This window comes from Gavia stellata, chromosome 8 (genome assembly GCF_030936135.1).
Source record: "Gavia stellata isolate bGavSte3 chromosome 8, bGavSte3.hap2, whole genome shotgun sequence".
NCBI classification, from domain to species: domain Eukaryota; kingdom Metazoa; phylum Chordata; class Aves; order Gaviiformes; family Gaviidae; genus Gavia; species Gavia stellata.
This window is the reverse complement of record NC_082601.1, coordinates 28607913-28632817: the sequence shown is the minus strand read 5'-3', so window position 1 is coordinate 28632817 and position 24905 is coordinate 28607913. Positions and strand designations below refer to the sequence as shown.

General features: G+C 45.7%; 1 protein-coding gene across 2 annotated transcripts; it reads right to left on the bottom strand.

Annotated features, from left to right (window-relative positions):
* Positions 1-9259: 9259 nt before the first annotated feature.
* LOC104263955 (cytochrome P450 20A1) lies at positions 9260-24871 on the bottom strand. 2 transcript variants are annotated; one of them, XM_059820337.1, is made up of 13 exons: positions 24779-24871; positions 24027-24076; positions 23773-23939; positions 18597-18742; positions 17754-17921; positions 16969-17047; positions 15201-15316; positions 14732-14786; positions 13236-13356; positions 12215-12326; positions 11505-11569; positions 9784-9873; positions 9260-9614 (listed from the first exon to the last, which is right to left on the bottom strand). In XM_059820337.1, exons 1-13 carry the CDS (start codon positions 24848-24850, stop codon positions 9464-9466), a joined length of 1392 nt encoding a protein of 463 aa, XP_059676320.1. In that variant the 5' UTR covers positions 24851-24871; the 3' UTR covers positions 9260-9463. The 2 variants fall into 2 exon arrangements, with proteins under 2 accessions (XP_059676320.1, XP_059676319.1); XM_059820336.1 differs by having other exon boundaries at positions 16969-17082; positions 17759-17921.
* Between the last annotated feature and the right edge of the window lie 34 nt (positions 24872-24905).

Genomic DNA, 24905 nt, shown 5'->3' with positions numbered 1-24905 from the left:
ATAGGTTGATCAGCCTTCACCTAACGGAGTCTAGGGTTGAGCCATCACTGAAGGATAAATAAAGCTGATCTCTGCTGTTCAAAGCAATCATACAAGTCTGTGCAGCACCCTGGCCTCACAGAGATTTATTTGAATCAGGAACACCAAGGCAATTCATCCTCTCTAAACAGCCTCATTCCCTGCTCTGTGTGCTCACTACCCATGGGGCCCAGCTACGCATTAGGTCCCCCCCTTCCCTCTCTGCACTTTTCTGCAGCATGTATTCGCTAAATATAATCTGACAGCTTACTTTCTCAGGTCCACAGCCTCAACACCCATGCGTTGTTTCTCTGTGCCAGAAGCTCTATTTTACAAGTCAAGCCATAGTCTCCCTCCCAGCATATCTTGCATGAGGAATGAGCACATCCTTGTGTCCTCTCCCTGTTCACGCCCACCGCTGTTGTTAGTAGGGGCTCCCACAGCCATTTGCAGTAGCACATCTCTCAGAAATCTAGCAGCCTCAGAGCCACACAACCAAGAGTTAACTGTTCTGGTTGTTTTGCAAATGCCAGCTAGCCCTCCGCTCTAATCAGTTTGTCCACTCCCACTAGTTCCAGTTTTGGCTTAATTCTAAGTCTCTTTGAAGCCATCATACATATATAATTTCATTGCATAAGGGGGCTCTCACATTGAAGTGGTATCGTACTACTCTTCAGTAACTTTCTGCCTCACCAACTTCAAAAAGTGCCATATTCCTCCAATGTGCACTCACTGAACTGTCATTGAAATCTGCCTTCTAGTTGTATTACCTGGCCTATTGCACACCAAATCTCAAGGGCCTATTACTTATTCCAGAAAAACCTGGTCGTTGTCAGCATATGTGACACCTCCAACCAAAGGGCTCATTTAGCCACTTGCTAGCTGTACTCCTTGATTCAGGAATCCAGAGTTCCTTAGAACACTGAGTATTAAGTATATAGATCACTAGGATAAAGAGATTATTTCAGGGCACAGACTGGCTATCATCTCTAATGTGTAAGAAAAGGAGCAGAAGAGCAAACATATACAGCTAGTGTACTTTTGTTCCTCTACTGCTAATCTGATTTTTCAAGCTGTTTTTATACAAAGGAAAAAGCAGAACGGAGAAATCCTTATCTTAAAAAAATGGCTGGAAGCTCAGTGAATTCAGCAGCTCTTAGGATAAAATATCCGCAGTAGCCTTCCCCCTCCCCTGCCTCCTCAGGAACCAGCAGTATTTCTCACAGCTTTCCATTAACTACTTTTATTATCTGAACGTCTGCCCACACGAGTAATTGAGTGAGTCACATCAGTAAAACACTCGGTGGAGTTTTAGGTGAGGCTGCACTGTAAAATTTTTTTAAATCACAGTTTAATTTACAGAATGAGGATTTTCAGCTGTGGTGACAATTTCAAGACCAGTGCTGCAGTAGTGGGAGAAAGAAACACAGAGGTGATAAGGATTTCCAGTTCTTGAGCATAATTGAGAAAATGTGATTACTCAGCTCAGTTTACCACACTGGAACAGTTCAGCTATAAAATATATACAGGCAGGATGTATGTTTGCAGTATTTTTACCTTTACTATGTAAAAGTCACCATCAAGCTTCCTCAAGCACAAAAGAAGTTCACTATGAACTATGGTGTACATACAGCAACAGGCCCTACCCAGTTATCACTGCTGGGATATGAAACCGGAGGCCTGATCCAGCAGACCCTCTATATCATTTCCTTTTTCTTTACATTATAGCAACACTAGACTTACAAAGACATCTTGGCATTTAAATAGCCAAGTAGGTGCTCAATGCGATATTCAAATCCAAACACCTAAGTAGGTTCAAAAATTCAGTTTCTAAAGACTGAAAGCCCTAACTAAGGTTTAAGTGCAACTGCGCTAGGCCAATATATGAAAGTCAGTGGTATTCAATGCAATCACACAGCATAAGTAATAGTCACAGTCATACAAAGGTTTGCAAGCCCAGGCCCATGCTTGAGGTTAATTTAGAGCAGTCTGTTAGCAAGCAATCAATTTGCCCCTTCCTTTTACAAGAATAATACCATCAAATCAAGGCGCAGGCTCCAGCAAATTTAATACAAATTCTGCACAGTGGAAGGACTGAATGCTTCACACACCCTCTCTGTTCCCAAATATCTTGCTCACCAATGAATGTGGGACGGCTGCAACCATTGGTCCAGTTGGTTTTCCCTCATATGCGATGGTGTCAGCTCCCATTAACTCACACAACTCACTCCTCACCTCCCAAGGCACCTTTCCCCCATTCAGGCTCCTGGAAGAGCTTGCAAAAGCAGGACAGCCACCTGACAGAACCAGGGCATGTTCAGAAACTAATCTGCCACACAGTGGGCAACCTCCTTTCTCCCCAAGCAGGCCAGCAGCAGGTGGTAGCCAAGCTGCCAGAAGGCAGGGCGTTTTGGCCTGGAAACTGCATTTGTGGAAGCTTAGAGCTGTGTGAGCACGCTCATACTTGTTGCAACAGGGCAGCAACTCCCATGCACAGCAGCAATCCAGTTACTGCTAACACCCATGGTGCCCCGAACCCCGTCATTGTACCAGGCTGACTTACGAGCACCTGAGGATAGAGTCAGAGTCAGCTTGTGACATACTGGATACTGAAGGCTGCTGAGCAGGGATTGAAGTTGCTGCATTTCTGTTACTCAGGTATTGCAGAGTTCCTGCATCTCCCACGGTTCAGCTGTAAGGCAAATGCATGGAGCTAGAGCATCGCTGTGCAGCACAAAATACCAGTGGTCTTAAAGGAATGGATGGAATAAACATGATATATATAATCAATAACTCACAGCTAACAAGCCCTACGTGAGCAAGTCAGTTTCTTTTCAGTCCAAGACTGCAAAGCCAGAGTATGCATTTTCATGTTAGTGCTGACGTCAGGGCATGAATTTTATTCCCAGAAATAAAAGTAATATATCTGACAACAGGGAATTCCAATGGAGGATCCAACAGTGACATGAAAAGTGCAGCGCTTTTCCATGCTGGCGGTAGGCTTTATCAATGAAGGTGTAGGGAAGTTGACAAGGGTAATAAAGTTGCCTTAGCTAGATCTGAGCCTTGCTTATTCTGTATCAGGATCTCAGCCAATGTGAAACAATGCTACCAAGTGCAAATTTCCACACTTTGACAATATGAACTTTACTTTTTCAGACACCCTTATTTGCATCCCCTCCCTCACCTCAAAAGATAAATGGCCAAATATGACTTACTGTTTTTCTCTTACTGTTCCAATAGATTTTTGTTCCATTCCTGGATTCATGGCCTAGGGAAATCTGGTCAGGGCAAAAGTCTTAATGGGTGAATAGCACCTTCTCTTTTATATATGACTATTTATTCCGCCCCAGCCTCCCCTCGGCTTCTGAACACTAAGTACTTGTAGGAATCATTTAGTCTTATTGCTGAAACCCAGCCCCTGAGCCAGCAGATACACAGCACTGCTGGAGCATCTCGTTCCATCAGTTAATTAAAGAACTGAATCCAGCTGATGGGTGAGCCCAACAAGCTCTCTTTTAGAGAGGATACCCAGGGCCTTCTGCTGTAAACCTCTGAAGGGGAAGATGATCGCTTTACCCTTGCTGCAGTGTCTGAGTCATTACTGAGTTGGAAGCGACTGTTTTAAAAAAAAAAAAGCCTTTTTTGGTGAGACTAGAAAGTTGGCAGCCAAGCAGGCGCAGCATTGGATGCCTCACTGCCAGGCTTGTGACAGAGCTGACCTGCCTGGATGCCAGCAGGGAGGTGGGAGCAGAGCGTGCCAGGGCCCGTGAGTTGCTCAGCACTGCAGAGGCTGGAGCAGAGAAGCTTCAGAGGTAGCCCCAGCACCGACACCCCATATAAAGAGCAAACGTTTCCTGCCTAATAGTGTGTCACTGGAGCATCACTTGCCCACCTGCAGCGATGTTTCGCTGTCATCGAAGTAACTGAGACACTCACCAGGGACACATTTTACCTGGTTCATCTGCCCTTTCATTCCTCTGCATCCTCTCCTCTTTGGCCAAGGAAAAAGGCCTCAGCTACCTTATCACCACTACTACCACTTATCTGTATGTCAATTATAATTAAGATTTTGCTCCAAGTTACACTGGTTTTAATGTGGAAACCTGCAAGATTTGTCCTTGTGACTTTTTACTGGCCTAGCATTGATCTATTTAAACTACTTTTCCCATTAAAGAGATGATCAAGTGCTTGTGCTAGAGATATTGGTGCAGATACAGAACCATGACTGATGCTTTTTGCCTCCTGGAAGCAAGGCTTTTTTTTACAGGAGCATTAACATCAGAGCAATTGCACATACTTCATTTATCTTGGGTTCAGGCTCCTCTGTAAAAGAAATAGGAAGGACCTGAAAAGCAGGGGAAAAAATTCTTTCCACTCCAGCCCTCCCCCAAATCTTTTTGTGGGAAACACAACTGTGTTTTGAATGCTAAAATTCACACAGATTTAAAAATACGTATCTTCAAGGAATGTTGCCATGGAAACCCTTATCTTCTCTCCTTCCCCACCCTCCATATGTGAGGAACATTTTCTTCGTCTTTTTTTTTTCCTGCATGTGGTAGTTCCTCTTCCCCGTCTGCTACCACCAAAAACCTGGCATTGAATCCTAAGAGATGTCAAACAGGCCTTTTGTTTAGTTGAAAAGTGATTGCTAAAAAAAAGTCCTAAGCTCAACTAGAGAGAGATGCCAAGATGGGTACATACTCTCAGGCTCCAGAGAAAGATGCCTGGAATATTTTCCAGCAATTCCTGCTTCGGACACGTGGAAAGAAGCAGCAAGAGCTGCCACGGTAATTACAACAGTTCCACTTCCTGGTGGCATAACCTACAAGTGATGAAGATTTTCCTTCTCATTAGAAGCCTTTTCCCCCCTTCCCTGTCACTCTTGATAAAAGGGGCAGGGAAGCGGCTGAAGTCCTGTATGCTCAAAGTGCTTTCATGAAGGTACTGCTCTACGCCATTCCTTTTGCCCCAAAGCTACAAGAGGATCCAGGCACAGAAAGGAAGGCAATAAACTGTGGACTTCACTCTGCTGATCAGGATATATCTATATCCAAGCGTCAATGTCAGGGAGCCCTTCTGTAGCATTGACAGAAACCTTGGAAATGTCATATGTGGCCCTATTGAGGGGTGAGACTACAGGTATCTCCTGCTGTCAGTGAGAACTTGTCCACAGTACCCAAGAGAAAGAGAAGGCAATGCTACTTACCTGTGAGTTAAGCAGTACCAAAATGTTCACCAACAACCTATGCTAGTGAGATAGGTACATTGTTCTCCCAGTTTGGATTGCCAGCAGCCCCAGGTTCATATAACTGCACAGCTAATGGGGGAGCTGGCACAAGAGCTGCCCAAAGTATTTTAAATCAGCAAACGTCCACTCTGCCCAACAACCAACACTTACTTTTGCAGCAAATAGGACAGAAGTTGCCAAGACCATCCTTTCCATTTAATGATGGAAAATAAAACATACAGCCCTCAACTCTGTGCTGCATGCCACAGCCATTACCAGCAAGTCCTTAAACTGCTGGGAACAGGATATTACTAATTTGCAATAATGGCTCTATATGCAGCCGAGGTTAATTAAAATCTAGAGGTAACACCATTCATGCATATTTTGGAGGTAGTGGGAGGTTAGCTCAATAAGCTGTCTGCTCTGCTCGAAGTTATGTTAACAACTGTCTCACCAGTTGCCACCAGTACAAGGGGCAAAAGTATAAGGCTTTGTCAGCCAGAAACAGCCAGGACAATCAATTAGCGATGGCCTGACTACTCCCGGCACCTGTGCTGGCTGCCTGCTTCCAAGAGCAGCAGGTTGCATAGGCACAGAGATATATTTAGCCTCTTACCTTCCATGAGTTTGTAGCCCTCTGTAGAAGCTTGTTCTACAGTAAGAGCCTGAGGAATGAAATGACAGCTTTTCTGTATGCTTTTTGAAACCATCCTGTGGAATTTGTGAAGCAGCTTTCTGGTGTAGAGCAGGACTATGAAACATAAAAAGCAGTAATTCCCTATTTTATAGAAGGAACCTCCCCCTCCTGGCTTTCTTTCTAGACTAAGGCATTTCCTTACACAGGTTGCAATGCTTGCCCGCATCCCCATGTTACAGCCAGAAGGGATGTCTGGGCCTTAGATGTGTCCTTAGTGCATGGGTCTGAGCAGCAGGACTGACAAAACCCTATTCTCTATTGACTAGACTCCTGAGATCTGGCTATCTGCTACAGTGCAGGCGCTGACTCAGGCTTTTCCCGGGGCCGGCATATAACAATGCTTCGCTTTGGCTGCAATCTTGTGACACGTCTAGCATAGACCCCCTATGCCCAGTCATCTTTTTTTTCACAAAATTTGTAGGAACGTAACAGTGTTGAGATTTCAAACCCTGATCCCTGTCAAATGCAGCTGATCTGGCCCACGGGCTCAGAAGTTACTTCCTGTGAGAAGACAAAGGGGAAAATGGCCAAACGTAAGTGGGGAGGGGGGCACGCTCTACAAACACAAGTCTTCCGTAGGAAACCAGGCCAAACAAGAACCAGCCCACAGTGCGTGCCAGACAAGGGGTGAGGGGAGAAATGGAACAAAACTGGTATTTCAAGCTTCCAATCAAAATAGATTAAAACTTCACATGTAAGCTCTGATCCGTGAACATTCCCATACAAAAAAGGAGGTTTGCTGCACAAGAAAAGCATCCACAGCTGGGCTGACACATGTTGCACTAAATCTTGATAGTTAGGCTGTTTGAAATGACCAGCACATATAAAGAGAGGATCGGAAACTTACAGACTTCAGCAAATAATGTGGCTGTGACCTCAGTGTCGCTCCGAGCAGTGCATAACAAATGCTTGAGAGCGCCTTACCCCCCCCCCCCCCCTTTCCCTCCACACTCAACACATTTCCTTAACTGATGAGTCAGGGTGGTTTTTTTGACAGCAGTTTTGAGCAAACACAAGCTAATCATTGTCTTTCTCCAGCACTTTGGGCCACATACTTCTCTTGTATCAGTCACGGACTCCTATAGCATGCTTGGTTACTGGCCAGGACTGAGAGCACAGTCTTACGGGATGCAATACCTGTGCAGGCTGACGGAAAATTTGTAACAAATTATATGGAATTACTCCCATTTTTCATTCCTGTAACTGCGGAAGGGCTGTTGCAAGGCAGTTGGCCCATACAGCTCCAGCAAGGCGGAGAAATGCTGTAATAGAAGTCCGGACAATTAAACTTGGGAAGCTTTTCGGGTGTCTGAAAGCTTCACTCCTACGACATGGCTACAAGAAAGCAGATCTTCGCCTCTCAATTGTATGACAGTCAGCTATTCCTTGTCCAGTTCCTAGCAGGGACAGTGCTATCCTACCATTTTTTGCCAAGAAGGCAATAACTTAGCCTCCATTTTGCCTCCTCTGCACACCAGGGATGCTTTAAAGTAAAATCCTTTACAACACTGATTTCTCCAGAAGGTTTAGGAAACATCTGCAACCTTCAAGAAAAACAGGCCTTTTTGCATAAGCAGTGAAGCAAAGCCTAACATGAATTGCCATCTGGGGACATGACCAACCTTCAGTTAAATGGAGGTCAGATTAGCAAGAGCTTTCCTGCAGTTTGTTATAAAAATCAATGCAAGAGAGGCAGCAAGCTGAACTGCACAACCCTCCTTTTTCTGCCCAGCAGACAAAAACCAGTAGAACAACATAGCTGTCTCACCTCTCCCCCAGCGCAAACTGCACGGGGGGGATCTGAATCTCTACAGCTCCACCAAAAGCAGACCTGACACATTAAACCCAAGAGCAGAATTTTCTTTGTCTTTGCCTGGTGCCCACAGAGGCTGGCATCACAGGTTAACCCTGTAAGAGCTGACAGGACTGCATTCAGGCTGGCACTTGGCAGCAATACCAGGGCCAAAACATTTTTATAAGAGCAGCGTTATTTCCTGACCTGGAAGGTGCCAGTAAAAGGAACAATGTCTGTAGAAATGGCAATTGCAGCTATCAGGTATGCGTCCCTATGTAAAGTGTGCCCCGTCTGCAGAGGCAGTAGAAAGTAGCTCTAATGGGAGCCACACACTCCTGGCCTGCTCTGTGGTGCTTTGGTAGCTGTGTACAAAAGCAGCTCAGGCATACACAGCTGCAGGCTGAGCAACACCTCACCTACCACCACACAGTTTTTGGGTGGGAAGGGGGTAGGAACTGGAGCTAAGAGAGAAGTCAGGTTTATGGGGAAAAGACTTACAAAGATCAGGTAAACAGTGATCCTATGTAAGAGGGAGAAAGAAAAAAAAAAGGGAGAAAGACAACCTGAAAAGGAAGTCAGATGGCAATTACTCCATTGAAATGACAGGGTAAGAGGTTCCTGTCTCGCAAGCCATTCAGTGGGGCTCTGAAAAATCTTTCAGGAGCTGGCCTGTGATGGCCAAAAAAGAAAGAAGCAGGGAAAAGCATGTGAACATGTGGTATGCGATGCTGCTTTGGCTGGCACCCATTCTGGAGGAGGAAAAGGATTCTTTGAAAGGCTTTTAAGTTATTAAGTACAACATTAATCCAGAGCCCTAGAAAATTGGCACTCTCCCTTTCGAGTATTTGCATGACCAGTCTCATGCTGACCGACTGCTGAATGAATTGCAAGCATCTGTCAAATTCTGATGCTGATTAGATTAGACACTGCCCTCAGAGCTGTCAGGATAGAGAATTCCTTTCTCAGGGCTTTGTTCTGTGGTTTTATTTAATTTCATTATATTATTACTGGTGCTTCTGTTTTCTCAGGGGACAAACCAATTTTATTCCTCTTGGTTTACTAGCATTTCTCAGTCATCCTTTTTCTTGCAACCCCACAGCATGGCAAGATTACACAGCAAGAGAACCGGTGGTGCAATTCCCGCCCCACTTTATTTCTCTCTTTCTCTCACGCACACTCACACATACTTCTCACAAGATATGTCTGCTCTTCTTGACAGTTATAACTATAGCTCAAGGCAAGGAAAGACACTTTGAATAAAAATACCTATATATAGAGAAAGGCTTTGTCCTTGTGCCTCCAAGGTCTTATCTAGCTAGGATCCATGAAGAAGCATTCCACTGGATGAGAGAGGCACTCTTATCTAGCTCTGGCTGCTGTTGGAAAGGGGCTGGATTAACCAGAGGTCTGGTCTTTGACTAGCTGGCATCCGTCAGTTCATACATACACCACTGCAAGGTTTTGTTACCTCCTTTGCAATGGTTTGGCCAGAGATCCAAAAGCAAATGCAAAAAAGGCATACAGATTAAATCTAGTTTAATATGACTACTAGTTGAGTTAGAAAAAGTACCCAAGAGAGGTATGTGGTTAAGAATGTGGAAGGTAACAAAATCTGGATGTAAAATTCCTTGGCTGCATCAGTGTTACACCAGCATGATTCTCCCTAAAGACCCTTGCTCAGAACTTCACTGCTGGCAATTTTAGCCCCTTGTTTTGCTTGCTTTTAGCTTCTCTTAGACACCGTTATCCAGGCTTCCTCCTTTGGTGAGGTTACTAGCTCATATTTGGTCTCCATGACTTGTCCTTTCACTGGGTGGAGATACAGTTTCCTTACCAGGACACTCAGCAGAACTGTAGCCACCATATAGGCAAACCTGAGGGAAGAGGCAGGAGAAAAGAATAAAAACCTTGCTATGATGTAAATCCGCCAAAGGACAACTGCCAGCTTGGACAGATCCTCTCACCAGTAACAGGGAGAGGCTGAAAACGCCTTCTCTCCTGTCTGCCACAGAGACACACAAAGACCTCCTTCGCTATGCTCACCTCAACTCTGGGCACTCCTGGCTTCCTGAAAAACCCAACAGTGAGAGGTTTTTCATGGCCGATTCCTCACTGAATCTCGCTGGGTCAAACCTATGAAAGATAAAATACACTTAGCCTTTCTGTGTGGGCACAGGATCCTTTCCCCAGACACATGTGCACATACACGTGAGTAAGAAACTGGCAATGAAATACAGAATCTCACTAATTTCCTCTCTCTAAATCATGCTGGGTAATTCTACATAGATATATGAAGGCAATTGTGCATCCACTCCACCTATGCTCCCAGCTGGTCAGCTGTGTCCCAGCTTGGTCAAAATGCTGATAAACTGAATTAGTGTGACACAGGGCTGGAACTAATATGCATTACCTCTCAGCAGTGGGTATTTAGCTTGAGTACACAACACAGCTGAGCTGATACTGTTACCTGCCCTCTATTCCCCTCCAGGGCACAAACAATCTGATTTGTCTCCCTCTGTATCTCCCCCTGTGTCCCTTCCTCTCTCACTTCCAGAAATATTTCCCTTTTCTCCTTGCCCCTCACCCTTCTCTTCAAGCAGCTGGTGTGTGTATGTGTATGTGCTGGGGGAGGGAAGCTGGTGACTCATTCAAGTGAGAAAAGTGGTTTCCAGCATTAGGATGGTAAAGGCTGTGAGAAGACTATTATCCAGGGCTGGCATGAGTTAAAATAAGATTCCCATAATCAAGTAGCCACAGGGAGACTAATAAAATATAATTCAATTTAAATATTAAAAAAACCCAAAACCAAAAACCCAGAAAATTTGATGGATGGAAGGCAGTTCTCTTTCACTTTCTGCTAAATATTTCTGCTTATACTTCAAGCCTTTGGCTCCCTGCCTAAACACCCAAGCTCTGCTTCTACCAAGGTGAAAAGGCATGTGGATGCTGACCCTCAGTAAAAGCAGCATCAAACTTATATTCCCCCTGGACTGAAGTGGCAAATTACAGATATTGTAATAGGAAAGAAAATGCAGCTGCCTAACTAAAAAATAGGGAGGGCAAACAGCCACCCACAGTGTTTTTGCACAGTAGGTAGGTGAAAGGATCACAAAGAGCTGATCTCCTATCGCTGTCACAGAAATACACATCTAGCTCAGGCTAAACCTCAACGTCCTTCTCCTTGGAATAGCAGTGTTCATAGCAGCCCTCACCGTCCCTCCCACGAGGCCTCAGCAAACCCTTCCTAAACACAGTGCATGTCCCATCCTAGTGAGCAATCCCTGCCAAGATGCTCGTAGATCAGTGCATCAATGTCTGACCCTTTTGTAAGAGCTACACTTGCAGGAGAAGACAAGTGCTGTTCTAAAGGCTCTATTCTTTCTCCTAAATCTCAGCTGTCTGTTCTCTCTGTCTAGAATAACTGACCCACATTTTTTTCCCAGCCCAACTGAAGTAAGTCAGATACATGTTAATATTTGCCACCTGGAGGCCACAGGAAGCTACAGCAATTTTTTTTCTTTAACCTCTGAAATACTGGCCTGGATCCAGTTTTGTTTTCACAGACAGAAGTAATGAGGTAGCATTTTCCTTACCCCTGAAAATACAAATAATCATAAATTGATTTTCTTAAAGACTCCCTTTCATCTCCAAAATCTGCTTAAGGCAGGCCCTGCAGCCAAACAGGCTGTGCTGTAAGATCTAAAGAATATTAATTAAAAAAACGGAAAGGAATTAGTTGCAATAAAAGTCTTGATTCTACATACTTGTATGGTGATGGCCATGATGAACTATCCTGCAGCATCACACCAAGAGCATAAAGCACAAGTGTCTACAAAGAAAATTAGGAGATGCATGTCAGAGCAGAAAGAAACGCACAATTAAAGACACCTCTGGACAGCCCTGCTGGATGACGATTATTCTGTAGACTACTCATATTTATTAGGTGGATTAAAAAGATAATATGCTATATTCATCTACAGATTTCCATGATCCATGCCCAGATGTCAGGATTTTAACTTCTAAGGGCCATTGCTGCAACTGTTGGTCGTTAGAGAGGGTCTGATCCCATTCCTCTACTCTTCCTGGCATGTATGTATGGACTACTTTATTCTCTGCAATGGAAGGTACCACTCTGTGTGGGAAATAAGGGCAATACGATCAGGCCTGAAATCATGCTCTTTTATGCACAACTGAGCCCATAAGCCCCTTCGAAAGATGATTCATCCCTGGTGGACCCAGAACTGGAAGCAAATCTGCTCAGCAAGAGAACATGAATTCCCAGAACCTCTCCCACAGAGGAACTGCAGGGCGAACTTTGAGCTAAACTGCACTGTCAGACGACGGAGCAGCTGCTCAGGTTCAACAGTGTCAGAAGAAATGGTCTTCCTGCCTCACTCCTCCGCAGGAAGAAGAGGAAACAGCAAATTCCCCTCAAGGAAAGGAGAGTGGCCTAGTGCTCCCAGTACTGCCCTACCTCTTTGGGGACAGTATGTTGGTCGACTCTGCCCTCCAGCTCCTGCAGCTGTGCAGCAATGGGAGTAAGCTTTGCTGTTCGCACTGTCTCACACAGGACTTGCCGACAGTATCTGCAACCAGTAAGACTTGGTTAGTTTAATCCTCCCAGAGAGAATCTCGTCCACGTCCTTGTGGCAGCAAGGAGAGCTGAGTCACCTGCTTCATTTAGGGTCACAGTCTGCTCCTGAAGCTGTCTCAAGCCACACTGAGGCACTTCGTTTTTTTCTGGCAAGGAGTCCCAGCATCTTTGCAAGAAGCATTAAATCTCATTATCAGCTTTTAGGGAAGGTTATTGAAATATCTCTTCACCACACTTTTTTCAGATTTTAAACTAAACTCACTGCTAAAAAGCATAAACACACCAGCCCTTTTCCTGGACCTCTCACCCATACAAAAAACAGCAAGAAACCCACACACTAATACTCCCTTACTGAAACTCTAACACTAGTCCAAATACAAAATGCACCCAGTTGCACCAACAGATGCATGAAAAATAAAGGCACACTGTTGACCAGTCATCATCCTTGACCAGTCATCATCCTAGTTCTGTGGCCCTTTGAAAAGAAGATTATTCCATGCTTTCTCTCTAAATATGTCTAACATGAATCCAACCATTAAAATGACTGATTACCTCTATTTTTGGAAAACTAGGACAGAAATCAAACACGACAGTAAGCAAACAAATTTTGGTCTGGCAGCCAGGGCACTGATTCTGTGCTCTCCTCTGCCGATGAACCTAAAGGGTTCCTACAGACACCCTGAAGAGAACAGCTTGGTCCCCATGTCTGGAGCCCTACAGCAGATTCTCTCTGTGCTACAAGTCACCCTGTGGTTTGCTCACTTCCAGAAAAAAGAAGGGAGTAGCTTTTGGATGCCTTCTTCTGGCCCAGTATAGGCTGGGCATCAGGCTCCAGCACATGAAGCCCCTGTCCCCACCACATGAGATAACCTTCCTCTGCAGTTCTTTCCATGGGACCCACCTGAGCTGCTCAATTTTCTCATGCGTAATTGGCCCCTTCCCCAGAACATGGTCCATCTCCTTGTAGAGATTCTGCTGAACATCTTCTGAGGTTGTCAGGAAATAGACTGCCCAGGTACACACTGGGGAAGAAATCAACACAAGACTGGACCCAGAAAATTCAATCCTTTACAAACTGCATTCAGTCTTCTTACTTCCTGTATTTGCAACATTACTTTTTGACCCAGAAGAGGGTGACCTCTGTTCACAGCAGGCTGTACTGACTCTGTATTCATTGGCAGGAGTAGGGGCTGAACTCCTGTGTAACAAGAGACTACGCAAGCTAAAATTATCTTTCCAATGCTACGAGCTTAGGGAGCTGTGCAGGAGCCTGAGCCATTCAGCCTCACAGCTCTGGGGAAGGGACCACACAGCCCAGCAAACCCTGGGGAACCAGGGTTATTGGAACAACCATGCAAATGAAAGGCTGGTTAGTCCAAAGCATCAGAAAATTCCCGAATTTAGGGGGCTTCCCCAGCACATCTCAGGTACGTGGTCCAGACAGCCAATGTCTGGGGCTCCTGACAGGGCGCGACAAGAACAGTACAGCTCTCTGCAGCAGGACGGCCAGCACTTGTCTCCCCTACATCTATTTTGTGAGAGACTCAAGAGATATCTTCAACAGAAGAGTGAAAAAGAAACCTTGCATAAGAAATAAGTGTGTAGGATGCAGTTTCCCTAAAGCTACAAGGAAATGTTTCTACCACTCCAAACTGTCTATTCATGAGAACTATCTGGAATCCCTGAGGACTCAAGCCCCTTAAAATGACAGTCTTCCTGGAGTACTTGGAGAGGATATTCTCTGGGGAGAATATTACCATAGTTGCCAAATTTACTTTCCACATTCTTTAACACCAGCTGGACCTGGGAGGTTTTCTTTGGAGTCCCAGCCCCATTGGCTGAGATACGGGGTCTGATAATCATCCCCCTATCATAGGAGATTTTACACAGCTCCAGTTTGTATTTTAATTTGGTTTTTTTCCATAATCTTTACACAAATTCCAAAGTAGCTTTTTTGAAAGTCTTCCATACATGGAACACACCTATCCTCCAGAAATTAAAAGTGGCCAGTCAGATTCAGCACTCTGCTCTAATTTCCTTCCCATGTGCCAGAACCCATTTACAACATGATATTTGTGGCTTACATCTTTTGGTGCTTTTTCATCGAATTTAGCATCAGTTGGCTGGGGTTAGAGTGCAAGCGAAAAGCAATGGGAAGAAATTCTAAGGTTGACCAAAAGACTGGGAAGGTTGTCAAACACAGTTTAGTCTCAACTCACTAGCTGTGAGTCTGTGTTGAAAGTCCACTGTAAAATTAGCATCTTCTATACATCTGTAGCTCAGGAGAAACAGAATGATGAATATGATTTTTTATTAGCCTAGAATAAGTCTCATCATCACACACAGTTGTAGACAGCTGAGTGTAAGGATGGAAAGTTACCTACAATCTGTACTTACAGTTAGCAGTGATTATGCATCCTGCCAAGGAGAAAATCATTGTATCTTCCAGAATCTAGGGAAAAAAAAAATCTACTTCAGAGAATGAAGCTCATAAGACTGCAAAGATAAAAAAAGAAGTGGCACATTCTCCATTCAAGTGCATGAAATCCCTTTAGTGCAGAGAGCAGGAAATACATCTAGAAGACACAGACTGAACTCTACAAAACTTCCACTGGAATGGCACATGAGATGTGCTTAATACTAACATAATTCTGGTTTATAAAAATAGTAACGAAGCAGTGGCAAGGAAAGCTACCAAAGTCTAATGCAATTAAACACTGTAGGAATGGGAAAAGAACAAGAAACCCTGCTTTAGTAAGCAATCTGACCTAAAATGCAAAAACCTAAATTAATCAAAGGCTACAATGTAATAAGCTTGTAATAGCAAAAGTCCATTACTGTGTAATGACGTAACAGCTGCACAGACCTGCTGGTCACTCGGGTTCCCCTGCAGCAAGGTGTCTACAAAGACATGCCTGTTGAATGATCTGCCCCGGCGCTCCTTTGTAACTCTCCTTAAGGTGGATTCCATCTCCATCAGAGCTTTGGAAGCAAAAAGAAATGTTTATTTTAAAACCTGGTCATCCTGAGTGCTGCAGAGAAGCAAATCCATCTCCCCAAGCAGATTTTCAGACCAGCTGTCCCTGCTGGGCTCACTTACAGAAGCAGCCTCTGTTACATGTTACTGTCAATTTGGAAGGCAGTATCTCCAATTTAGTTGAAAATGTAGGAACCAAATAAGACACGTTGCCTACAAAAAGCCACCCTTACAGCTGTAACCGAGACATGTACTCTATGAGCTGAAATCACGTAAAGGGAAGTCAAATAACAGTTAGTGTTGAACCATCAGAGAACGTGTTTAATCAGCCCCCATAAAAAAACATCTGAGACAGATAATACTAGTTGCACGGCCTGTAGAATTATAGTTACTAAAGTGTTACACAGCCACTGATGGTGTCCCTTTTGCTAGGGGTTCTACAAGCATGGTGCAAGAGGATGGCTCTGTGCTAAAGAGTCTGCATAGACAGAAAAAGGAAGGTGGGGAAAACGTGGGAGGGTTTTGGCACAAAGAGTCCACACATCTGAAAATATTTGGGTGCCTAAATCCTGGTGGCTGCTGTGGGAACTAGGGGGGGAGTTAGGGACCTAAATGCCATTGGCTGTCTGGTTTAAATGACCTCAAGACTATCCAGGAAACATGGAGCAGAAGTTGGATCTGAAACTCGATTTACCAAGGCCCAGTTCAGTCCCTTCATCTTAGAACCACCCTTCCTCCCTCCTCTCCGCACAGGAAGGCCAGCAACACTTAAACACCGAGCCTCACTATCTGGAGTTTGTGAAATTGGGTCCTAATGCATCCATTCAGGAATAGTCCTGAAGAAGTGCCCATGGGAGAAGCCCATTTTAATGGGGCAGTAGTTGTCCTCAGGTTCTGAAACCCCCAAAACCAGCAATATAGGGTAAATCCTCCAACTGTGTTTGGAGGATTTACCAGCAAATCCTTAGTTCCAGATTATAAGCTACTTTTGTGTAACGTCTTATCAATCAATACTGAAAGTCTTTAACTATTAACAACAAAAAAGACAGGACAACCAAAAAATAAAATAACTTACTGTGAAATATATGAGAAATAAAAGCACTGCCATAACAGACCTGAAAATCATGTTACCTTGCAATTGCACAGCAGAGGCTATCACGTGGAAGGTATCCATCAAAGCAGCACCTCTGTACTTGTGTCTTCTAGCGTGTGAGTGACTGTCTGACAGCGCATTCACCAAATGGTGCATCGTAAGAATGACCATACAGGCCAAACCAAATGGCTCCATTTGTCTATCTAGCACAGTTGCCTGCCTCCAAAAGAGGTCAAAAGTGGACACTAGGGAAGAGAACAGGAAGGGAGCAAGCACAAGATACTTCCCAGGATCTTCTATCAGCCTCCAGACTGGAGTCTAGAACTAGACCTGGAACTAGAGTTCTAGTCCTACAAACTTCTTGCGCAATGGCAGGATTGTCACTCAACTCCAGAACAATGATCTTATGCGAGAGTAAGGAGGACACATCTAGTAGGTTATGGCACGATGATCAACTCCACAGAAAAGCCAAGACAGCTAGGCAAATGAAGTGCTTCCATACACTAGCTAACTCTAAGTATTAATCAGAGTGGGAGGAAGACTGTGATTTTGGGAGGAACCTACCATCTTCGTAGAGCTTCTTCCTAGTCATGTTTTTGTCAAGGGACCCATCTAAGAAACCTTTCCCAATCTCCGACCAGATCTGAAAGAAAGACAGAGTGAAGAGCACCATCACCCACCACAGGCTGAGACCGCTGGGACTTTTCTGTTCTTCCCTAGTCAGGAAAATGAAAACACCAAATAAAATGAAGACTTCCTGTGAAAATGGAACTGGTCTCCTCTTTAGGACACCACTTCCCATTCTGGATATTAGGTCTATGATAGCTGAAATTGAGTTGAAATGAAACAACTGTAATTACAACTGTAGGGGAAAAGACATGGGAATCTTGAATGGGAGATGGAACTGTTTCTTTCCCATCCTATCACCAGCAGATTTAACATCCCCAGATGTGGGCATAGCTTGGGATCTCCTCAGAATTTCCTTTCTCCATAATGTCACAGGGCCTTCAGAAGATCTTTGCAAAGGAGAAGTTCCACTGGCATTCCCAGTAGAGTTTAACTGACTTAGGTACCAAACACCTCTCAACTGCCATTAGATCTGGGTTCCCGATCCCCACAGATCCTTTAGAAACACCTTAGACTAATGACAACAGGATCAGCAGTAGGATCTTTCTGATAGTTTCAGAGTGGGACAACCGAGGCAGAGCCCTCAAGCTCTTAAGCTTAAATGTTAGCTTAATGTTAAAGTCTCAGCAGTAGCTTGTACTAAACTGTACACAGACACAAACTATGTGCTGTTCGCGTGGAAAAATATAGTAGGAGATTTTCTGGCTTTTCATAACACTTACTGCATCATGGTGCCTGCGGAATCGGATGACTTCCCGGTCATCTTCAAAGCTGCTGCCCATAGCTGTCTGCGTGACAGACTTCATGGCAAAGCCCAGCATGTGCTGGCAGAGCGGCACGTGTTGTGCCTCAGGGAGGGAGAGCCATTTGGCTAGCAACTCTTCTGACAGCTTGAGAGGGAAGGAACCATTACTTGGCAGTAATATCGGCAACCTATTTACCAAACATACCCTGGAGACATTCCCACCCAGTTCCTAAGGCAGACCACGCTTTCATGGCTATGGCATCAAGCTACACTCTTTCCAGGGTTTCCTTCCATTGTTAACTTAAACAGTAACATTTTAGCCTCAATCTTCTGCCTCTTCCCAAGGTTTTCCCCCAACAAGGGAGCCCTGTCCTCCCCTCTTGTTCCCTCTGTCACAAAAGAAACCTTAAAACCTTTAATACTAGTAGCTCCAGACTGGGAAAACAGATCATATTCTGGCTGCTGGACTGAGTCAACAGAACAGTTCTTCACCTGTTTGTGGTCCCAATAGCTGGTTCCTTGCTCCTCCCTCCTGCCTTGGGAAATAAATCTAGAATCCAGATGTTCCAGTATCTTTAACTGCATCTGGTATCTTTGCATAAAAAGTCATCAAGCCCAGCCCTTCCCCCTAACCCATTGGAGCTAAGAGAAACCAAATATTCACACCATGCTTGAATGGGCAGAGGCTGTTCGCTGTCTCAGATGCTTACAGTTCCAGCACTAATTTGAATGCAGCTTCTTTATCCTAGTGGTCATTCTCACTAAACTTTCCCCTGTGAGCCACACAGGGCTCCTCTGCTGTAGAAAGGCAGTTACGCACCTTCTGGATGACAGCAAAGTTACTTTGCAAGGACTTGGTCACACCATTTTCATACAGCTTTCTCCTGATGTGGCTCTCTCCTGTATCCCCATTCAGGCTGGACTGGTACCTCAAGAGGGACTTCAGCATTGTCTCAAAGGGATCCACTGAAAGCAAATAAAGGAAACATCATTCAAAAGTCAGGCAGTGACACCACACAGGGATGATGAAAACAGCAATCTCTTTAATTGGGCGCTGCTACTTCTGGGCAGTGAGCAAGGCATGGCTCCTTCCCTCAGGAACAGTCTCTTTGAGGTGTCAAGCTTCCCTTGCTCAGTGTGGGCTGGGACCTCATAAGGTCTCTTCTCCGTGGCAGAGTACCATCCTGTGATCAGCTCCCCCTGCAGAGGTTGCCTGCTGGCTCTACCAAGTAACTCTAGTAATAACACCTTGGAAGCTTGTTCCCAGCTTGCCAGTTCCCAGCTGGTTATGCCATTGACTTGGTGACAACAGTAAGCATGCTCCTTCCCCTTCTCCTACAGCTTCCTCCCTCCTCTGCAGCCCCTCTAGCACATTCCCCCTTGACATCTGGTGAGCCCTCCTGCCCTGACCATGGCTATGCACTCAAGACATATCAGCTCGCATGAGAGACTTAGCCAGGGGTTGCTCTCTGCGCTCCTTACCTTGCTTCAGAGCCCCAACAAACCTCATTTGACACCCTACTGCTCCTGCATGACTTCTCTTGCATGCACTGAGTTCCCTGCTGATGAGCTCTTCCCAAACTAACACCTACCTCTCTCAGTCAGCAGAGAAGCTGTTACAGAAAACAGTACCCCACTAAGCTACAGAATGCTTTCTACTTCGAATCGCCTTACTTTCCATCTTCCTTCCACACAGACACTTGCAACAGTGTTCAAACTAGACAAAACCACATATCTTCCATCTTCCATACCCATGGCTCACTTCAGTTAGATTTTTCGCTCTGAATTGCACCACCAGGGGCCTCTACTTAATAAATCTGCTAAAGTATATTAGGTGTCAATGCAAAACTGTGCAATAAAGCATGGCATACGCTCTTCCCTTTCTGTAAACTTTTCTGTGGGTCTTGCAGAACTGGCAGAATCTTTAAGGAACTATTTGGAAGCAGCAATCAGGGGGTTTTCAAGCGGGCTATTTTCACTGTTTATCACAGTCTGTTATTTCTCCCAGATGGAGAGTGAAACCTCTGAGGCATCAGAAAACATCAAGGCTGGGCTAGACATATATGACTCTACCAACTGTGGATGTATCTAGGATTCCCAGCAGAGATTGGGGCCTCATTATGCTACTGGACAAACACAGAAGAGACAATTCCCACCTGCAGAGGACTTACTACCTAATGACACAAAAGCAGCTAATGAGGCCAGAGGCATGAATATGGTAAACTTTCCTAAATGCTTTTCTCTCACATAATTTTCCTTCCAATGTTTTTAAGCTCTGCATCTCACCCTCTTTCCCACTTTGAATGACAAGGAGTACGTGCATGTGTCTTTTGGCACAGCAGATGGTACCTGCGGCTCTCCACATGGAGCAGGCTGTTACGTGACTCTAGCTGTTGCTGACAATTCCTCCTCCAAGGTACTTTGCCATGGAGTGACTACTTCTATTCATGCCACGATTCCCTGCTGACTGGCCCTGGCAGAGCTAGGCACAGTACTGGGGTAGCCAGAAAGACACGTGGCTGGTGGTAAAGCCCACACAGCAAATCTGGCAAGCAGAGGCATTTGGAGAGGCCAGAGGATGCTTAGCACCATCATCTGCAGAAACTGCAAAGTTCTCCTGGTGCATATGAAAGAAAACTGCTGGATCAGCCATAGGCTCCATTTTTTCCTCCCCCGTCCCTAGTGCAAACCGGCAGTCCCATGCCACCGATACGCTCACTATTGTGAACTCAGAACTGCAAAGCCCAGGCTGCTCTTTGCTGAGCGCTGGCCCTGCCTCACAATATTTGGGAAACAGCTATTTCTCCACAGCTGCAGGAGGCTAGTGACTCCACAAGGCACAAACTGCCTCTCAAAGACAGAGCTCTGTCCTGCCAGCACTTCCATGGACCTCTTCCTTTGCCCTTGTCTTGAAAACACCTCTAGGGTTACATTTTTAGTCCTCTTAGGGAAACATATCAAAATTTCAGCTGTTCCTTCCACTTACAAGGAAATCTTCTCCCTCACCCCAAGAACCTCATAGTGCTGTCCTGGACACCACTGTAAGTAAATATGAAGAAAAGATCTAACTCTGGATAGTCGAGACAGATGCCAAGTACATGCATGTTCAGATGCTCTGAACATCAGAGATGGAAAGGACCTCTAAAGCTGCACGGTACAAAAGCACACAGAACAGCAAGCTGTCCTGCTCAAACAGGCCAGGACCCATAGCTACATCTCCAGCGTTCAGTGTGCTTCAGGTTCATTGTCCCAACCCAAAAGGCGACATCGACTCATGGGAATTTTCCAAGTGGGTCTCTGAAGCCACTTCTCCTGACAATCCTGATCTAGTCCACCCTCTTCACAGGCCCTTCACAGGCCTGGACTGCTTCCCCAGAGCCATTCATGGGAATCAACCAAGCTTTAAGAGGCCATGAAAATGTACCAACTTCAAACACTGCTTTAAGCATGAGGAAAAACAGTCTCCTGGCATTAAGAACCTGTTAATAACTATGAATGCAATTAGTCCAACTTCAGGCTCTCAGGAGAGATGCACTATCAGCACCTCTCTCTTTCTCTCTCCAAGAAGTTTGGCAATACCTGTGACACACACATGAGACAAGAGGAATCTTTCTATGCTACTTGGAGCCAAACCCCACACCTCAAACTTGGAAACCAACAAGCAGGCATCTATGAAGAGCAGCTCTGGCCTCAGGTACCCCAGCAGACTGAGGAGGAGTCACATGGCAAAGGTTTTCAGGTGGGGCTGGAGAATCAGGAGTTGGATATAACCCAGTCCACAGTGGACTGTCTGCTGCCCTACAGCACTGTGTGCACAGAAGAGATACAGGCAAGGCCAGGTCTCCAACAAAACTGCAAGCTGCCCAGAGCCAGTTGATGGCTGAGAGCTACCACAACACCTATTCCCACTCACCAGGAAACAGTACGGGAACTGTTTTGTTACAGCCCTCAGCTATTACACACTGTTTATACCTCAAAGCTCCAGGAAAAACAATCAGTAAGATTCCTTACCTCTAATAAAGTTTGAGCATTCTGACAAGCATCAGTGCTAAAAGGAAAGCACTGATACAACTAACATGGCTGCTTTTTCAGGTCTGAGTTCAGTACAGATCATGAGAACCCTTCTTCTCAAGCCTGCTGCTGCGGCCTTTATGAGGATCCCCCCATAAGCTCTTCCTTCTGCTGGGACAAACACACTTTCCCTGGCTCCTCCTGCACAACAGGCTCGCCACTCCTCTGAGAGCACTGGCAGCCTTTCTTTGCACTTGCTTTATTCAAAATCATGCCTGAATACAGAGATCAGAGCCGTACACAGGATTCCAGGTCGGGCTCATGTTCATCTTGTGCAATAGCCTAGATGCTTTCCTCTCTCTACAGAAAACACATGACTCAATGCACCCTTTCCTTTTTTTCCATTGCCATGTCATCCTGCAGGCAATTAATACAGCCTGCTCTTGCTCCTCCCTTTCCTGTTTCTGCTACCCTAGCCTTCAGGGGTACCCATCTCCTTGCACCAACACCATGCTTCCCTGTGTTGACAAGGAGTCCCAGCGTGACACCATCAGGGCAGGCTGCTAACATAAGTGGAAGTATTTCACCTCCCCAACCTGGCATTTCTTTGCCCCAACACAATCCAGCCTCGCTCCCTCTTTCACTTCTCATATCTCATTATCTCCAGCTTCAGTGATAACCCAAGCAGTGTCCAAGCAAATGCTGAACTGAAACCCTGACAGAAACACAGTTCTATCATTTTCCTTGTCTAGAAGTCTAATTGTCAGAGAAGTATGGCATGCATTTCCTATTTATCCCCACCCTTAAAAAATATGTTTAGCCCTTGGCATAGCAGGATGCCAGACTAGTCTTTTACTACCTGGGTCACATTTCCTGCATTGAAGTCCAGGCACTGTATTTTTTTTTCTCCACTATTTGGCTACTCCCAAATTCAGTACATGTCTGAGAACTTGCCTGCTCAGGGGTCTGTCACCACTCCTCTGAGCTTTGAGAAAGTGACCGTCTGCTCAATTTCCCCCAAACACACTTGAGTGCATTCAGATCTTTCAGGGTGGGTTTCTACCTTCTGGAGTGCCACTGCTATCGACTGTGTCTTGCTGATCTTCGTTAACTCCCACTCCTTTCCCAGATCATCACCGATTCTTCTGAGCCTGTCATGCAACTGTACAAGAAGCTCACACATCGCGACCCCAGCATAAAGTCATGCTGAGATATCTGCCTGTGCCTAAAGACAGCCTACAGTATCAGGTCAGAGGTGTGCAATCAGCACCTCATTCAACCTTGCAAGATGAAAACTGGAAAAACAAGAGGTTAAATGCAAACTCAACTGAGTTAACATTGTCTGTCATCACCTTAGGAAGCAAAACACCCACCTAAGAGACTTACACCATAAATTAAAATATCTTCCCAGAACTAAAAAAGTCAACTCAGCTACCAGCACCATTGACCACTTCCAAGTCTGGAAGATCACTAGAGGTTTTCAGCACAAAATTCTACACACCAAAGAAAAACAAAAGTTAAATAACTACTTCAAATAACACTTTAAAAACCTCCACACTGAACCACACAAGGGAGCTATCACAAACTAGCACAGTTCTTTTCAGACGTAATGTAGCAAATTTCCCCCCCTTAACTTGTATTTCAAGCTGCTTTTAAAATATATGTCAAGTTGCTCCAGGATCTTCGCCCTGCTGTTTCAAGTGACTAACAAGCGTGATGCTTTCCATAAACGTTTGCCTGTAGAGAGATGGTAAAAGACACAAGCATACTAATTTCTCCATGGTCACTGGACAGCAGCAACTCTTGGTCACTGATATTCAAGTCTGATAAGCAGGATCAAAGACACACTTGAACCACCACATCAGCTACAAACTAAGTCTCATTTTCTTTCTACTTTGAATGATACCCCAGCTTCCTTTGACATAGGATGCCCAGCAAGGCCAGAAGGAACAAATGGACTCAAAGACAGAGCAAAGGACGCTTACACAACCGGTTGGGGTTAATATGTTGTTTCAGGAGATCAAGTGAGCCAAGGCTGACAACAAGACGCCTTCCAAACCAGAAAGAGACCAGTGGGCCGTATTTCTCATGAAGGTTCACCAAGAACTCATGCAAACTGCTGCTGGCAATGATATCTGGCAGGTTGCCATCCCTGAGGAACACAAAGAAGATATTTGGTCATGAACAGCATGCACTGGCAAGGCTGAACTTGATCGATGTGAAGATGGAAAGCACTTACTTTTCATCAGTTGGAGCCAGCCCAGGGATACCTGATGCTTGCCTAGATGCCTAGAGAGTAAAAGGAAATGCATCAACCTCCTCGAACTTAGATTTTATAGAAGCCCCACAGCTTTCCAGCAGGAGAGCTGGATTTTCCACATCAATACTGCTGCACTACTTACAAACGTTAAACAAAAGCTGGATAAGCCACATCTTCAGGCCTCAAACCTGCTAAGGCTTATGAAGCCTATCAACTGTAAGCGTGTGCCCGGTCCCACTGGCTAAACCAGGATTTTTCATCTAGTTAGATGAAAGATCTCTGCGTAAAGACTTAAAGGGTCAGGTTTGCAACGCAGATCTTACACCCAGATTTTGCCCTGGAGATCTGCACAGGTGCAAAACCACAAGGTGAGCAGATAAAGCCTTTCTAAGAGGGATTCACCGGGGCATGCAAAACACGAGGTGTGCCAAAGCGTGCGGGCAGGGCTGCCCCGCCGGCTCGGGAGGGCCGGCCGGCCGGGAACGCCCTGCACCACAAGCGCTCCCGCAGGCGTCAGCCACGTCCACGGCAGGAGCCGGGCCCCAGGGCACCCGCCGGTGGCACCGCCAGGGCGGGCCCGAACCCCCGCCCAGGCGCAGGGGACCCGGGAAGGGGCCGAGGCCGCCCGGGGCGCGGTGGCGGCTCGGCCCCGCGGCCGCTCGCTCCCCGCCCGCCTGCACCGGGTGCCGTGCCGCGCCGTGCGCGCCTCCCCCCGCCGCCGGCGGCATTACCGGGTAGAGGTAGAGCACGGCGCCCACCAGGATGAGCAGGAAAGTGACGGCAAAGATGGCGAAGTCCAGCATGGCCGAGCCGGGCCGGGGCGCCGGGAGCGGCGAGAGCGACTCGGCCCCACCCCGC

What these genes read in the sequence shown, in the direction of transcription:
- LOC104263955 (XM_059820336.1), bottom strand. Translation starts at nt 24,850, where the DNA reads ATGCTGGACTTCGCCATCTTTGCCGTCACTTTCCTGCTCATCCTGGTG. An exon ending in CCGATTCCGCAGGCACCATG is followed by an intron (nt 17,083 to 17,758) that starts ATGCAGTAAGTG and finishes TCAGCCTGTGGT; the next exon opens with GGGTGATGGTGCTCTTCACT. An exon ending in AACATACTGTCCCCAAAGAG is followed by an intron (nt 11,570 to 12,214) that starts GTAGGGCAGTAC and finishes TTTTCTTTGTAG; the next exon opens with ACACTTGTGCTTTATGCTCT.